Here is a 17,444-nt window from a genome sequence, read left to right as displayed (position 1 = left end):
AGTGCTGGAAAATGTGTAACTTTCTGGTGGAAATTGATTCCTTGTGCTTGAGAACAATTTTTCCCATGCCGCGAACTTCCCTCTCAATTAGCTTCCAAGACTGTCTTAAACCTTGAAATTGACTATTATTACAAACTTGTAGAGGCAGGGAAAGGAAATGCCTTTTAATTGTAACTTTAAGATGTTCTAATTTCAATTCATCTTTCAAATACTTCCCCAAGTTTCTCATGTGATCAGATTACTATTTTGACTTTTAACAGTGACAACACTGGGACACGAAACACCTTTTGTCTTCTTTTTTTTTTGTTTTCCTGAGCATTCATAGATTAGGTAAACACTGTAAATTCTTTTAGTTATTTAATGAATTATTTAGTTAGTGATATACAAGACTATGAAGCACATCTGGGTTTGCTTTCACTAGCATACTTTTTAAAAGTCTCAGTTACTTATTGTTTTCTTAAATAATTAGTCTTTAGTGGCAAGTTAGAAGTCAAGAACTTAAAATTCACTTACAAGCAGGTTATTTAAAATACTAATTTTGAAGCTGCCATTTAACAGTTAGTTGATAATATTCTCTTCTTTCCTTAGACCTATTCCCTAATAAATTAATGGCCAATACATAAAATACTGTGGCACTTCTTACTAGCATATTATACAAAAAATTGCGAGCATATGTATGTTTGACGTTGTATTAAGAAACTGTAAGATTCTCAGTAGTATTTATGGTCAATATCAATGTACTTGGTGTTATGTTGGTGTGCTTTATAAAACTGGAAAAGACTACAAGATTGTTGTATGTTGAAATCTCAGTTTTCTACAATACATCATGCTTAAAAACTAGTTTTATTTGCAAATGTATCAGTCCAATTAATCTCAAGTAGGAAAAATTCACAATCGAGAAACAGCAATTGCAAAAAAGACACATCTATGATATCATCTTGATTTTCCATAGTATATTTTCACACAAGAATAATTTTAGATTTAGATAAGATAACCATAATGCAAAGTTACCTATAAACTAAATATACATTGTTTTCTTCTGCTGCATCAGTAATATGAACTTCTCTTGAGTATGTATGGTCTTCTAGCTTTGTTCACATGTAGCTGCCGTTTCAGAATATAGGGATTTTTTCTCTTCATTATTTCCTTTTCTTGGCTTGAGTTCTCTAGATCAAAACCATCTTGCTGAAGTAACTGTAGGATGCAACAAGAGACTTTATGTTATCAACTTTTTTTTTTGGTAATGAAGATTATAAACTCCTAGAAATTTTTAAAAAATACTTTAATGCATGCCACCAAGAAAAATCTCTACTACAATAGTTGCAGGCTTTAAAAAACAAAAAAAAAACAAAACAAAACAAAACAAACAAACAAACAAAAAAACACAAAAACAAACAAACAAAAAAAAACCAAACAAACCCACCCAAAACCACCACAAAAAACCCCAACCAAACCAAACAAACAAACAAACAAACACCACAAAAAACCAAAGGCAAGACATAAAACTTAGATCAGGCTAAAGATCAGCTGAGCCCTACAGAGATGATATTTAAATTCCACTGAAACAAATGAGATCATTAGTTTTGACTACAGGGAAAAGCTGGTATAAAAGCTCCTTGCACTACAATTCAAGTTGACTGAAAACTTCCTAATGATTGTCACTCTGTAGTCACTCATTTAAGCTAAACACCTGCACTGCTTTTTTGTTTAAGCTTTTGAGTAATATTTTAATCTGCAACTTCCTACAGCCAAAAAATCAAAATGTGTAATAAACAAATTAGAAATTAAATAAAGCACAAGAAGCCAAATTTTTGTAATCAAACTTGTATATACAATTGGATTTTTAGTTTTACTTGGGAGTTCTCAGAGGTGTTGCAGTCTGTTGCATGAACTGTCCCAGCAAATACGAGGATTTAGAATAAACCTGTTATATACAGAGCTTTCTCCAGTAGACTGACTATGAACCTGAAATAGCTGAAGAAATATGGTTTACTGGAAAGTAAGTAGTAACACCGAGATATCTTTTTTAGCTACACAAAGCAGCTTTTAGTGTATTATTTAACAATGCAAGAGGATTGTGCCTAGTGTGCTTCTGTCTGATCACTGCACTACAACAAATATCACAGATGGACTACAAACAATCCCTATTCAAGAGCAATAATTTTCATACAGTCACAATGTCAACTTCCAGGGCCCTCTTTAGGTGCAGGGAAACAAAAAGCAAGAACTATCTTGCTGCCAGTTTCCTAAAAGTGATATGAAACCCAGAGTACCTAGTAAATGGTAGGTACACATGGGCATCTGTCCATGCATTTTGAATCCAGTTTGCCTTAGGGTCTTAAAACAAAAACACTGACTCCATCTATTTATGCCTCAATAAATCTGAGAAACTTCACAACTGTTAAGCAGGTGTATTAATTATGTGTTCTGGCATAGAGATCACTTTCATGTGTTTGTTTCATTATCTGGAACGGCTACATAGAGTGGAGAGAGTATCCAGCTAAGAAAAGTTCTCATTTATCCACGGGTTGTTTTACGAAAAATACACTCAGACTGCACTAATTCTCAACTCTTATTAAAAAAGGAATATTAGACATGTGACGGGGGTCAGATGGATATGGACTTTACAACACCACTAAAAATAGAGCCAGAGAGTTAAAAGAAGTTAAACATGCATTTGTGACAGGTTTCTTTACCTCCCAATGCTGAAAGGCTCTGCTGTGGCAAACTTTCTGGAGTTGATATACTGTCAACATTGCTTCCAAGCTGAAGCCATCCAGAGCTGAGGGAAACTGTCTTCCTGAAACAAGATCCTCTTCATCTACCTCTACTGTCTCTCCCACTTGGTTGTTTAGGTTGTTGACAAGATTGCAGACATTTAGCAGGGTCATTTTCCAGTAAGGAAGTTTTGCTCTGTTAATCTGAAAATAAAAATACCCACTATATAATGTGTTTTGGCTCTTAGTAATCATGTGCAACATTCAAACATTTTGTTAGGATCGAGTTTGTGTTTCTGAAGTACTTTTCATATGGTCAACTTTTAGACAATAATTATAGAGTGCTGAACTTAGGACAGCTCATTTATTATGCACACCAATTCTGCTTCCCCACAGCCTTACCCCCCAGGTAGACAAACACGATGAAAAAACCAAACTGCTACCAAACCAGAATGACAGCATTTCATAGCCATTCTGCACAGGTGCAAACAAAACATAGATGGAAATTAATATAATATAAATTCACAGGTGTAAATAAGGACAATGAATCAAGCCCACTGGATAAATTCCCAGTTTTGGAATGCAAACTGGATGCCTGTGGTTAACTAGATGCTCCTCCCCAGTTCAGAACAAATACCAATCATTTCAAAATTCCCTGAGAAAAAAAAACAGAGTGCCTTAGCACAATCTGTCTGATGAGGCTGTGTCTGAAGTTACGGAGTCCGTAAACCCCAGGAGTTTTGGATGCTGGGGAGTCAAGAGCCTGGGACATGTTAATTTAAGCTACAGGCTTAGAGGAAGATGGAGCAAACGTAAAACAGATCTGTGCAAACAAAGTATTCCTGATTGGGTAACTAGACTGAAAAACTGCAAACAACTATATTTAGGTGGTCCACGACGAACCTGCTCAGAGATGTTACAGAAAGATAGAAATAAAGAAATTTCATCATGGTTTTGTCTCAAATTTTGCTTGTTCCAGTATCTTACATTATTTATGAGCTATTTAACTTTTCAATCCTTTTAAAAAATTTAGGGAACCTTAAATTTACTTTTCTACTGGTATTGTTCTTTCCATGCAGTTGTGGCAGTTGTCTTCTTCCATTTTCGTTATCAATAGGAAAAAAAGTAAATGAAAAGTGTATTCCTATCTCATTCGCTGCTTTTCATGTCTTTGCCACTTTCTCGGTTCTCCCACTATTAATTTTTTCTTTCATACTGTATTCCTTTTGGTGGTTAGTATAGAAATTAGTTTCCTTAAACTACCATTGGTGACACAGCAATCTCCAATCAAAAGTCAAATAGCAAATTCCTATTTATTAGTGGCAAGGACTGCCTTGCACATTAGGATTAGATTTTACCAATGAACTGAAATGTGGTTGCTTCCTTTCTTGAATGTACTAAGTTAAATATAGGTATTACACTAACACAGACATTGCCTTTTACATACTTGACAGCACTAATTAAGAGTGTGAATGCAGTGCTTACTTAGCTGTACATCAGGTAATCATATAACCTGTTTCTTTAAAACACCTGCCTAACAAAGGGGCATTGTATGCAAATTTATTTATAAATATAAATATATTTATAAATAATTTATATTCGCTACACTTTCCTATTTTTTGAGGGAAAAGAAAGAAAATGGAGAGGAATGAGGAAGAAACAAGAACAGCTGGCATCACTATTAGCAACAGATACAAAAAAATTCCCTTTTGGCCATGATCATTACTCCAATATACCTCTGTCATACACATGGCATTCAAAATGAGAATGATTTAGCCCCTTAATAGAACCACAGATTCCTGACATGGTTCAGAAAAAATAAGTAAAGAGTATTTTGTTTTGAAGATAAGAAGAAAACAAATCCCAAATCTTATTTGGAAGCTTGTAATTGGTTCTGCACTGTTCACTTAGAGCTCATCTGTTGTCCCATCTAAATGCTCAAGTTAGTCTATCAAATGATTTGAAAAGTTATGACAGGTTCAAATAAAATTAATCTCTCTGCAGAATATCTGATTTTATTAACAGAAGATAAACTAGGGAAAAGTGTCCACTGCAATTTCAAAATGTTTTTCAGTCTGTTTTAAAATATTTGTGAAATATAAAAATATGGAGCTTTCTACAGCAATTGAGGAGGCTTTTCCAGTGCACTTTTCTCTCTTGGGTATACAAAAGAAATGCAAGCTACCACTGTAACAGCTAAATTACAATGGAGCATAAAATTTAGAAGCAGTGCTTCATGAGCAAAAGAGACTTCTGAGCTATAAAAGAACCAAAAATCCCAGTGGATGGGAACAAAAGAGAAGAGTAAAGGATAGGGAAATTTGTTATGCCTTCTTGCACAATATATAGAGTCTTTTTGATCTAAAGTTACTACTTTGTGTCAGCCTGATGCATGTCTATGTTTAAAGGAATTTTACCCTGTGTATTAGTAAAATACTTGAAGAGCAGACTTCATTAGGTGAAATTGGTCTTTTGTGATACTTATGAGGTTAGGAGGAAACAATTTTTCGGCACCATCTGCAAGTATACTTTGTTTGTGATGAGAGTCTCATTCCTATTAATACCACGCATATATCACCTCGAAGTATTTTTACTTGGGTACACCTGCTTCTGACTTATCTTGCTACCAGCTCATGAAGTCAGACTATGAACAATTAAGAACTTCACTCAAGAGTAAACTTTGGGGTTTTTTTTAACTGAATATGGAGTTTTCCAGGTTATGTCCAATCACCAAACAGAGTGATCATGTTACTTTTCTCCTTCACTATTACAGCAAGCATGAAAATCAGATAGTTTTGTTTTTTAAGTTATGGAAAATGACTGAGGCAGTTATCCTAAAGGTATATATAAAAACAAAGTTTAAGATGGTAATAATCCAAATGTTCAGGTTAATTTCCAATATGTGATATATTTTCCACACAGGCCTAAGCAATAACTACTACAGTAGCTCAAGAAATGTTTTGGAAAATACCTACACAAGAGAACAAGGAACCCTTATCTGCCAAGATGGAACTAATTTTTTAAGATTAACTTGAAAAATATCTGAGAATGATCTGAAGGAACAAAAGAAACTGCAGAATGAACAAGAATTTAAAAGGTATTAACGCTGAAGTGAATGTGAAGTGCGCATTTCCATTGTTTAACATGCTTCTGAAGTAAGACTCAAATATATCATTTCCCACATATCATGTATCTTGAAAGAGAATTTTAAATCGTATCAGAAACAGAAATGAGCTTGAGAACATTTTGATCTTTAACAAGTTTGTCCTATGCAAGATAAAAGATTCCCAAGTTATAATTTGTATGATATTTTATTTCCATTTACGTTTGAATGATACTCCTGATAGTTTGCTTAAGAAACTTCTTTTATTGTAATGCATACCTCCTAAATTCTATTGTTTTCTAGAAAAACAATTATCTGGTTTTTAAATTCCTTTCTTTATGTAATAAAAGCAGATAAAAAACAAAGTCATAATCAAGTAAAAAACTCAAGCTTGTGTAGGATCTCTATGGTTCCTTTCCAGATTAGTAGTTGAATTTTGTTCAGATTGTAGCCATAGACATAATAAAAAATATTCTCTATGTTCAATCAGATATAGTATTGAGTTCTGTTAGAGCAGAAGTTCTTCCATGGTGTATACTTATGCCTGTAAACCTAATGAATTTTTATGTGATGACTGAGTAAGGAAGTCAGTAACTCCTAGGCATCTCTTCTGACAAGGAGGTAAACTCTCTGGGCAAATACAGTCAGAAATAGGCATCCTAAAACAACGAAAAGCTCAGAGGGTCCAAAACTTCAGAAAATTAGTGTCAGGTGGGATCCCAAAGGTGGAGTATATTCTGGTGATGATATACTCTTCAAGGAAATTTTTTTCCCACTCTAATTAACATGGGGTGGAATACAATTAACAAATTAACTCAATCATTTTTGAGTTCAGGACATTCTTCATGGAAGTACTGCTCTCAGGCAATCATTTGGGAAGCTGGGAATAGAGTTTTCTATTGGATATGAAACAAAGACAGGAGGTAACTGCCCACGTATTTGTGACATGTCATTTTACCAGATCAGTTTTGTCATTTTACCAGATCTTCCAAATGGCTTTTTGGATTTTATCTTAGAGAAAAGCCAGATAAAGCATTTTGAATTTGCTCCTTCTATCTTCTTTAAGATGTAACAGCAAGGAAGGGTGATTAACTTTATTAAATGTCTTCATCTTTAAGGATGGAGAGTGATTCACCATATGGATGACTTTAAAGAGCATCTTGAAGAAGGGTAGCAGACACTGGACAGCAGTTTGTGAAGTCAGAGGCATACAGCAACTCTTCCTCTAATACTGGATAAACTACTGAATGTTGCAAAAGGTATGTGTTTAAGCCCTAGCAGTAGTCTTAATGATATATTTCACAAGTGCCTACTTAGGCAGATTTTTTTTCTGTCAAACATTAAACCCAGAAGTGATGATCCACTTTGCTGCACTTTTAGATCTGAGCTTTAGTAAACAATATTTTTTTTCCATCTTAAAGCAGTTTAAATTGTCAGGATTTCCTTTGCTGCTTATTACAAAATCAGTGTCAAAGACAGTTAATGCAATTGAGCAGTAATTGTCCTCAACTGGAACCAGATCTCTGGCACAACACGAGACAGCTATTACACAGTTAGTAGAGGACAACTGAAAAAATAATTAATTTCAGTAATGAACGTAATAGTGGTATGTCTCTTGTAGAAGAGTTGATGGATACTTTTAAGTAGTTCCCCCATGCCTTATTTGATGCCAAGAGACAATGTGTATTGTCTAAAATAATGAATTTTAGATGGTAATTTAAGACAATATAATGCAGAATTAAAGCAGTGTCTCCAACATGAATTGACTGCTTCTGTCAACGTCACGTATCACTTGATTGGTATTAAATACCATAAAGAAATTGAATAGCAAGCTACATGGCATGAAAAACCATGAGACTATTATGGCAAACATCATTACATTATCAACTGGAGCAATATATTTGTGCATTTTGAGTTACCTGAGCTGTGGTGAGAGGGAGGAAAAGTGGAGGTTATGTTCACAGATCCACTAAAGCCAGCAGCAGAAATACCAATAGCTGCAGGTTTTCCTTCCAGGGCATACTATGCTTTGCCATACATAGAAAATACTGTTTTTATCAACCTCTTACATTTAAATATGCCACAGAAAAAGAGTAGCTATTAAATTTTTCTGTATCTTAAAAAAGTGAGTAGCAAACACATTTATTTGTCATCTTAGGTTAATTACCATGACATTAAAGAGCATAGAAACCTAAGAACTGCCAGACCAGATTAAAAAAAATATATTTTCTGGCCTCATTTCTTCTTTTAATCTATTCAATAATTCTGTGGAAAAGCTCACAAATAAGCAAATACAGTAAATGTGGAAGTTTTCCTAGAAGGTTTTGTACTTAACCTTCCACTAGTCATTGGCTTATGAACCTCTCATTTTATTGTCTACTAAATTTAAGCACCACTTGAACTTCATTGGAACAATAAATAAAAATATTCACCCTTAAACCTATGGCACTTGTTTCAGGGTTTATTCTTTAATATATTGCTGAAGGTATGTCAGACATATATTTCTTAGATCATCTGTGGAAAATAATAGGGTTAAGAAATTATTTGTCTAACAACCTGTTCAACACATATGAGCAACACTTGCTGCTTCACCTTGTCAATATGAGGTTAAAACTGATTTTTTTATCTATCTGTACTAAATAACATGTAGATCATTCACAGTCTGGCAACTTGTCAAGGAAATGCCATCTATCAGGTTAATATTTTCACAGTCATGTCCCCATGTTCCTGTACTAATACTATGACTAAATTCTTAAATCAAAATCAGCATATGTATTAACAATTTTTGCTTTGCAACTGTTCTAATTTTATATGTATATAGCAAAAGTTCCGCATAAAAATAGCACTTACAGATTTGACTCAAGGTTAATTTAGCTTTCATCAGGCATAATCACACTGGAAACACATTTCCTCATATAAATTTACATCTCTGCACATAATACAGTTTTGACAGTTTAATGAAAGTACCAGTCTTACAAGTGAGGAACACATTTACTGTGTCACATCAACACCTTTAAATTTCCTTTGAACTGGAGGAAATCTTGACCAAAGTAAAACCTAACATTGAACTTCTTGGCCTAGATCACAGGTTATTATTTTGTGCAAAGACTTTTGGGTTTGTAATGAGAATTCTTTTGCTCCCTCCCCATCAGCTAAAAGAGGAAAAATAATTACCTTTGATGTGTACATATTGGCCAATAAATCTGCTTCTAATGCCTTCATTTCCTCTTCTGAATCTGGGAATAAACCAGAAACATATGTTTATTATTTGATCATAAATCATGGACATTTCAATTTGGTATACAGAACTTGTATCAATGAATCTTGAAAAACAAACACAATCTAGATAAAACCACAGCAAAATGACCTAGAGGGACAGTGAGGAGTCTTCAGGTAACAGCAACATTATGTTAAAATTGATACTCACTAAATTTTTAAAGCACCATCAAGCTTATTGAAGTAAATGAAACAGTTCACTAATCTCAACTCAGTGGTGGACAGGCCATTGAAGTGCAGTCCTTTCAGTAAAAAAAACCTGCTGCACTATTCTTCATTCAAAATCATTATGATTTTCATAATAATTTTTTTTTACCTCTGCTTTGGGTGAAGAATTTGCATATTTATTTTCAAATAATATTTATTTAAGTAGCTTCTAAGCATTTAGGTGAATGGCAGTTATGATTATCTGATTAATAATCAATAGTCTTGATTATTTTGATTATTCTATCTTGAACTAAGGATATTTTTACTGATAGGAGGGAATTGAGCTTGACCAGTTTGTGATCCAATATCTTGACAGTGCATATACAAAAAGAAAACATTCTGAATGGAAGTCTTGGGATTTTCTTCACTAATTTAATTGACCTTTGATAGTTCAGCAGACTTGCAAGACTTCCGATTTGGTGAAAAGGGTAAAATTATTTCAAAAAAAGAAAACAAGACACACACATTTCTACTTTGTGCTGTAAAGAATCACAACACAAGATCTGGTGCCTTGAAAATGTAGTAGCAATCACAGCTCAAAGAGGAGAAATATACAGAAATCAGTTCTAAGTCTTTATGTGAAACAGGGTTCCACATAGCTTTTAGCTTTCCTGGCATACCAGCAGCCCTAAAACCAAACAATACACTAATATTTCAAACCCAACTAAACCAAGATTTATTCTATATTCATGTAACTCACACCTCACTTTTATTAAAATGATCAATGCTCTTGGTATGTAACACCCTACCACTGAATCTGGGTACAGATTCTGTCTATGCCTTCATTTCAGGGATCATCACCATGTTGTGTCACTACTTTCCCACAATATGAGATTGTAAGAGACCATATACACAGATATGTGCTAATCTGTCATGGATTTCGGTTAGCGTAGAAGCCATTAAAATGTTTATTCACTTTCTTCTGATTTCAAGCCTAAATTATTTCTAATTACAAACTTATTCATGGTTTATATATAAATTCAAGCACTAAAAATGATAAATTTCTATTTGTAATATTTTTTTTAGAGCAGTCACAGCTCTTCCCAGCTTAGATTTTTGGTGGGTGCTTACACAATGATCAGCAAAGATCAGTACAAAATCACTGTGCCTTTTTGGACATAAACCATTCCCCTGGAAATCCCGTAAATGTTTCACTGAAAAATCTATGCCCCAAGTTATAGGACTCTCATTTATTCTTCTCTCTTGTAATAGCCTTGTATTCTCCAGCTCATCAGACCAGCCCTCCTCTGTGCCTGATGTGTTCTCAAGAGAGTACAGTACAGTTTGGATCAGAAGTCTCAATACTTAATGACCTTAATGCTTACCAATAGCTAGAGAGGGCAGCTCCCTTACATATTTTTTTATTTTATTTGTTTCTCATGGGTGAAAAACTTTAGTATCTCACACACACCAAAGGAAGAAAAAAAAAAAAAAAGATTAGATAATGTGATCAAGTCTTTTATTTCCTCAGCAATGGCTGTGCTTTGGTTAAAAGCAGCTTTTAATGGGAATTTGTATTATTTCATAAGCTATTGTATTTTGTATTGTTGCACTGCTTCTCAGTTCTATTATCCGGGTCATCAAAAACTTCTGTGTGTTACACATATCCCATTCCTCTCTAGGGATGCTCCTACTCACCTTTGCATTACCAACACAATACATTCATTTATTATTTTTTGGATTAAGTTATTGTACTGATGTAACTTGCTGTAATACTAATCTACAAACAGTCTTATTTAATACGTAACATTTTTATATCAAATAAGACTGGTTGTAGATCAGTATTATGGCAAGTCACTAGCAACTATTTTCCAACCGAATGCCTTTTTCTTCCTCACAGCAGTAATGGTCGTCAGTTTTACCTGACTTCTTGACCGCTTTGCCACTACCCAAAGTTCAGCTGGCAGCACAAGATCACATCACCTGAATTTCTACCACTGTTACCAACTCCTGTGAACAGGTGAGAAGCACACACAATGATAGCATCATGATTTGTGGTGTCCTGGGTCATGCCTGCTGAGAACAATAAAAGGACTTGTGTCTGGTTAGCACCTGTTTTTTATATTCTATAAAGGATGTAAGATAGCTTCCACACCACTGAGGCTGAAAGGTAGCTGCAGCCATGGAAAGTGGGTAGGTATTAAGAAGCATTTGGATTGAGAAAAGAAGCTTAGAGAACAGCCTAGTCAAAACTGACAGTCTAGTCAAAATTCTTTGAATGAAAAATAAAGCAAGGCTTGGACGAAGAGAAGGAAACACTTCCAGGTAATTCAGGAATGAAAGAAATGGACAAAGAGCAAAAGCATAAAAGGAACAGACTCTCAGAGAGCAACGTATAAAAAGCCTCGTTATGCATTATCATTCAAATCAGAGGAAAATTCACACAGTTTGATGTCTTCTTGGTTCTACTGACAAGAAAAATAGTTTCTATTCATATATTCATATTCTACAGGAACAGTTACATTCTCCAGTTACACACTTTCCCCTGACGGCAAACCATTTTCAAAAGCAAATCAAAATTAACCATCACTTGACATAACTGACCATTTTAGGTAAAACTGCTTTAGGGTCCTTCACAAAAACTTGTCCATGGCATTTCTCATTTAAAAATAATTTCAAATTTTCATGCAAATAAACCATCAATGTTATTTACACATATAATTTTGCTTCTGCTTTTGTTTTTTTCTTTTATAAACCTATTTTAATTTCCATTGATTTTTTTTTTTACTTTAGTGGGCTTTCATTCAGGCTCTACAAAGAATTAAATTTGAAACTGCCTCATCGAAAATACTAGAATACAAAAATTTGTTGAAAAAGCTTCAAATAGATGGGGTGAAAAAAGCAATGTCAAGCCTTGTCACTAAGATCACCAGTTCTCTACAGTATACAGAATGATTATATTTAAACAGTGATAAAATGCAGCTATTACATGTGTTGCATTTTTCTTCTGCAGGGAATACAAATTGAAAACTTTCAGCGAAAGGAGAATTAGGATTTCTGAGTCCTCCTGAATACTGAAGTTGAAAAGTGAATATGTTGTAAATTTGCTCACTAAATTTTGTGGAGTTAAAAATCAAGGTAATTCAAAAGTTAGTTAAGAGTGGATTTTTCAGGCTATTCTGCTTCCTGTCTCTGTGTGTACACCTGTTTAATCATCACCATACCCATTTTTTGTCATAAACTTGGGATATAAATGGTACATCTTCAGATCTATCATTTTCCAAAGGAGTAGACATTGCATTTTAACTCCTTTTGAGTCTTCTAAAGCAGTTGCTCTTCGAGAAGAAATGCACTTACATTAACCTTCCTATTTCGTGATCTGCATCTGCTTCAGCGTTTTTTTGGTCATAATTTCAGATCAGTTGCTAGCAATTTTTTTCCCCACATAACAACACTGTATTTCTCTCACTAAAAAGTGCCGAAAGTGCATACATATTCATGTTGATTTGGATTACAGCAGCTATTCATGAGATGCAGAAATCATAATTTCTATCATAATTTGAAATATATGACATTCCATGAACCACGAATGAGATAGCACAACCCAGAAGATGGTCTACACTGATTTCTATTTTCAATAACTAGTCTACACTTACTTCCACGGCATGGATGCCGTGAGAAAGAATGGCTTATATGAAGGAAGAAAGTTAGGGGACTAATACAAAACACGATGCTGGCCGCAGCCCGTTATTAGAGACAGCTCCCGGGCGCCTACTGGGGACAGCCAGGGGGGCCCAAAGCGACTTCACCTCCTTCCTTTAGGTCTCTCTTACGGCTCCGGGAGCGACTCAGTGCCGAGTGGTCTGGGGGACTTCGGGGACGGGCGGTGCGGGGCGCGCCCGGCGGGACCCGGCGCAGGGCGGCGGGGGGGACTTACCTGAGCAGAGGCTGCAGGAGGCCAGGGCCAGCAGCACCACGCACAGTAGCTGGGCTCTCATCCTTGCCGCGCCGCCCTCTAGAAAGTAAAGTCCATAAATCCTGAGGAGAGACGGAGAGAGAGACAGACAGACAAACAGAGAGAGCCCCGCCGCTCTGCGCCCTCCGCACGCCTGCTGTCGGGCGGCTGCAGGCACCAGACGGGGGACCCAGACCCTTCCCCAACTATATAAGCCGCGGGGTGATGTCACGGCGGTGCCGCCGTCGCCTCCTGACGAAGATCCCTCCCTCCTCCCCTCATACCCCGTGCCCCCTCCCGCTGCCCCTTCCCCGCCGATCCGCGCCCGCCGGCGCTGACGCCACTGTGCGCCTGACGCACGGCGAGCCCCCGCACCCACCGCCGCGGGGCGCGCCCCGCACGGGCTTTGCCCGAAAGGGAACCATCCTGTGATACGGAACGGTCCCCATTCCATTTTTTTTAATATTATTGTTATTAATAAATTTTAAAAAAAGAAAAAGTTTCCGCAGGTGCTTGGTCCCACGGCGTGGGGCCAGGGGCGGTCCTCGTTCGGTTGACGCCTGATGCGCTTTGTCTGTAGAACCTTTCCCAATAGCAAGGGAAACAACCGGGGAGAGAACCGCACATTGCCAACGGGCAGCGGTGTTAAACCGGGGATGGGCAGGGAACGCCTGACATGGGGCACGGTAGGGATATAACTCTGGCCATGGGCAGGAATGTTGCATGGAAAGTCACTTGATAGAGTCAGTCATAGATTCGAAAAAATCATGATACCCGACCCTATTACTCCTGAAGAGCGCTTGCCACAGCCACCCGCTGCGGTTTCAAGAGAGCGAGCGCTACTAAGAGACATTTCTCTCAAGATGCACTTTTCCCGGATGCTTTTTACACTAGGTATCCTCACTCGACGACCCGCACAGAACAGGCTCCGTGCAGAGCACCTGCAGGTCAGCGCAGGGACCCCAGGTGGAGGCAGGGCGGCGGGGGGGTGGGCGCGGGGTCCCCCCTCCTCCTGCCTCGAGAGGGGCGCGGGCTGAGGGGCGCGGGGTCCCCCGTCTCTCTACCGCACGCCCAGCCCTCCGTGCGAGCCCCGGAGCCGGGCTGTCCTGCCGTCCAGCTCTCAGCTGATGAGCCGTAAAGCCCAGGGAAATGACCCGAAGGTCAGGGCAGGGTAATCTCTTAACGTGTGGGTATAAAAACGTAAAGCTGAAGACTGGCGTCAGCCTCCATTACGCTACTGCTTTTGCTGTGGGTATTTTTTTTTTTTTTTGGTTTGTGTTTTATTTATTTATTTGTTTATTTTTAAATTTTGGTGTGGGGTGGGGGGGGTTTCCCAAATACACACAAATGCTCCATATGTTGAATGCAGATACCACAATGCAGAACATTTCAGTCTCTTTGAATACATTTAAGGGCAGATACACATGGCACACGTAGGCACAAACACACTCCGAGAATAAATTCTTCTGTCGTGGATGTGCTCTTTACCGCAGAAAGGTTCCTTTAAAATTCGAAGAGCAAAGACAGGTGTTGCTTTCTTTCTGCACCCTCTGTGAATGAATAGGTGTCGCAGAAACAGAAAACACACAGAATTTTCAAAATCCTGCCACAAAGAACACATGGCAAGAAAAGTTTAATTAATTGAATTCTTTCATCATTTAATCAACTTCTGCAGCACAACAGAATTTAAATTTAAATGTTGTTTTGGTGCATGGTCAAATGTACACACAGAAATGAAGTTGAGTGCATTGTCATGGTACTAGCTGTTTTAAGAACACATTTTTGCATAGAGTATATCTTTCTGTACTACTGGGAGAGAAATTAAAAACAAACAAAATCCCCCAAACACATTTAGTACATTGTATGGGCTGTGCTAGTCTACCAGAAAGTTTCAGCTATCACTCTTAGCCTTAGCACCGAGGTTAGATTAGCTAGCCACTCATGCTTCCCTCTAGTCCTATTTTCTATTATTTCTGTGATGTAGAAAGACCAATCTGCAGTTGATTTTTCTCTGTGGGTGTTCAAGAGTCCAGAAAGCTCTATGAATGAGAATCATATTTCATAGATATTTTCTAGTGCCTACTCTCTATCATAGATTTCTTCAATAGTCTAATTACACATATCCTTATATAACTGGAATTTAAAGGAATGAATTTTACTTTTTTTTGTCAGGAAGAGAGTAATTTCCATTAATCCTGCCATTAAAATCTCTGATCACCTAATTGTTGCTTTTTCTTTTTTTCTTTTCTTTTTTTTTTTTTTTCCCCATGAGTTAATAATTACTAGTGATTTCAAGAGGATAAATATATGGTATGTTATGAGCCATAATATTTTTTTCATTGCTCTGTTTTCCCTTTTTTTGTTCTTGGAAAATGACAAAGCAGAAACTTCAGTGCTGAAAATCTTTGCTTTCCGACCACACTCTTTTTGACACATTATCTTCAAGTCCCCTGGATTAGGCACAACTGAGCTTGGACAATTACATTTTTTTCGTGGTAGAACTCAACTGTCTTCTGTTTCTCAGATGCTTCTTTACTTACTTTTTCTACCTCTTTCTTACATCTGTATCTTGTACTACTTCACAAAGAACTGCATAATATGAATTTTAGAGAAGCTTTTACAAGGAAAAAAACCAAACTCTTGGCAGATCTCTGTCTCTCTCTCTCTCTCTTTAAACATTCCTAGCTAAAGAGAATATTTATAACTATTCATTAGTGCCAGTTGGTTTGGGAAATTCAGCTTATCTTCACTTGCCCTCAATGTGTAATTTAGATGGCCTGTCCAGGCCTATAAATCAGATCAATTCACAGCTGCGAGGCATCTGAAGATAATGAAACAATCACACAAATGGCAGATTCATGGAAGAACAGATACATGAACCTCTATTTATTTTGTCATAAAACTACCAGAACATATGGATAACACCAAACACAAAAGCTGTAATCACCAAACAGAAAGAGAACCGTTCTGCTAATAATCCTGGAGTAGAAGGAAGTGGAGATTACTATTAGGAATTCTCAGTGTTCCAGGTAGCAGTCTTATGCCTTTGGAATGGAAATAAACACAGTGGCAATGAATGGAAGGCAGTTCAAGATGTTCAATCCTTTCATTAATTATATTAATGTCTAAGAACTTTTTATGGTTTTTAGCCAAACCTATCAGTAGTTCTAGAAGTATGAAAACTTCAAGAGGAATCATTCTGGGGGTGGTAAGCAAGACAAAATTTTGTACAGCAAGCTCACTCACAATCTCAAATTTGAATTTAGTTGTGATGATTAAGCTACTTTGCCCCTACAACAGTTTGACTATCAGCAGCTTAGGTTAATATGCTGCTCAGAAAACTGATGACTCAATTTCTATCATTTCAGGTCAAGGAACAAGCTCAAGCAAAGCAACAGGGCAGATAGGGAAGGGTATTCAAAGTACATTTAAATCATTAAGTCAGACAGTGCAGCTGAATTTCCCAGGCATTGTGAGTTCTCAGCATCTCTTTCTCTGAGCTTAAAAGTAGAATTTTTTTGATCAGGACAGTAATGCTCAAAAATTGATAGTGTATTCAACTGCTGAAAGTCCCAGAGACCACCTTTGCTGCAAAGGATATCAGAAAAGAATTCAAAAGTAAAGGGGAGATGGTGCACCATCATTTTAAAGTAAAACATTAAGCATTTTCCCTACTTCAAATCTAATCTCCTCTAGCCGGTCTGTGACTCATTTTTTTAGATTTGTGAGGTTGTACAATTTAAGGAAACTTTGAGAAGGAAAAAAAACTTAAACACATAAGCAACCACATTATTATCTGAATCAAAAGTATTAATATGCAACAAATTTCTGCAGCATTTTGTAAGAAGTTACAAATCAGCAGAAATTTTTTGGATGTCTAATGATCTCACCCTTTGTGTTTGAAAGTTCTGGGGCCTGAAACTGTGAAGGTGACATTCTGCATAGCCTCTACATGAGATCTACATGCATGGTAGAGGGTTTTTTCTTCATGCTCTGAGATTTTAAACAGCAGCAACATCTCAGTACCCTAAGGAATCATGATTCTCAAATCACAGAAAATTTAAAAAAATCATCTTAACAGAATAATTTGAAGTACCATTTCATCTTTTGAATTAATTTTTTTCCATTAAAGCACAGCCATTAAATTTCCAGAACTGTGAGACTCTCTTAAGTTGTAATGAAAAGACAGACTCTGTATTTCCTTTACTATAGAGCAAACACAGCATGTATGCATCTACACACAAAC

At 36.7% G+C, this 17,444-nt stretch overlaps 1 protein-coding gene across 2 annotated transcripts; it reads right to left on the bottom strand.

Annotated features, from left to right (window-relative positions):
• Positions 1–306: 306 nt before the first annotated feature.
• On the bottom strand, positions 307–13,465 carry NTS (neurotensin). 2 transcript variants are annotated; one of them, XM_027897600.1, is made up of 5 exons: positions 13,395–13,413; positions 13,181–13,258; positions 8,995–9,056; positions 2,697–2,921; positions 307–1,194 (listed from the first exon to the last, which is right to left on the bottom strand). In XM_027897600.1, exons 2-5 carry the CDS (start codon positions 13,239–13,241, stop codon positions 1,048–1,050), a joined length of 495 nt encoding a protein of 164 aa, XP_027753401.1. In that variant the 5' UTR covers positions 13,242–13,258; positions 13,395–13,413; the 3' UTR covers positions 307–1,047. The 2 variants fall into 2 exon arrangements, with proteins under 2 accessions (XP_027753401.1, XP_027753400.1); XM_027897599.1 differs by having other exon boundaries at positions 13,181–13,465.
• Between the last annotated feature and the right edge of the window lie 3,979 nt (positions 13,466–17,444).

The sequence above is a fragment of the Empidonax traillii genome, unplaced genomic scaffold, assembly GCF_003031625.1.
Source record: "Empidonax traillii isolate 1590-97213 ecotype Southwest subspecies unplaced genomic scaffold, ASM303162v1 scaffold551:size421405, whole genome shotgun sequence".
Classification (NCBI taxonomy): Eukaryota; Metazoa; Chordata; class Aves; order Passeriformes; family Tyrannidae; genus Empidonax; species Empidonax traillii.
Note: the sequence above shows the minus strand (reverse complement) of the source record. Positions and strands in the feature narration are given on the sequence as shown.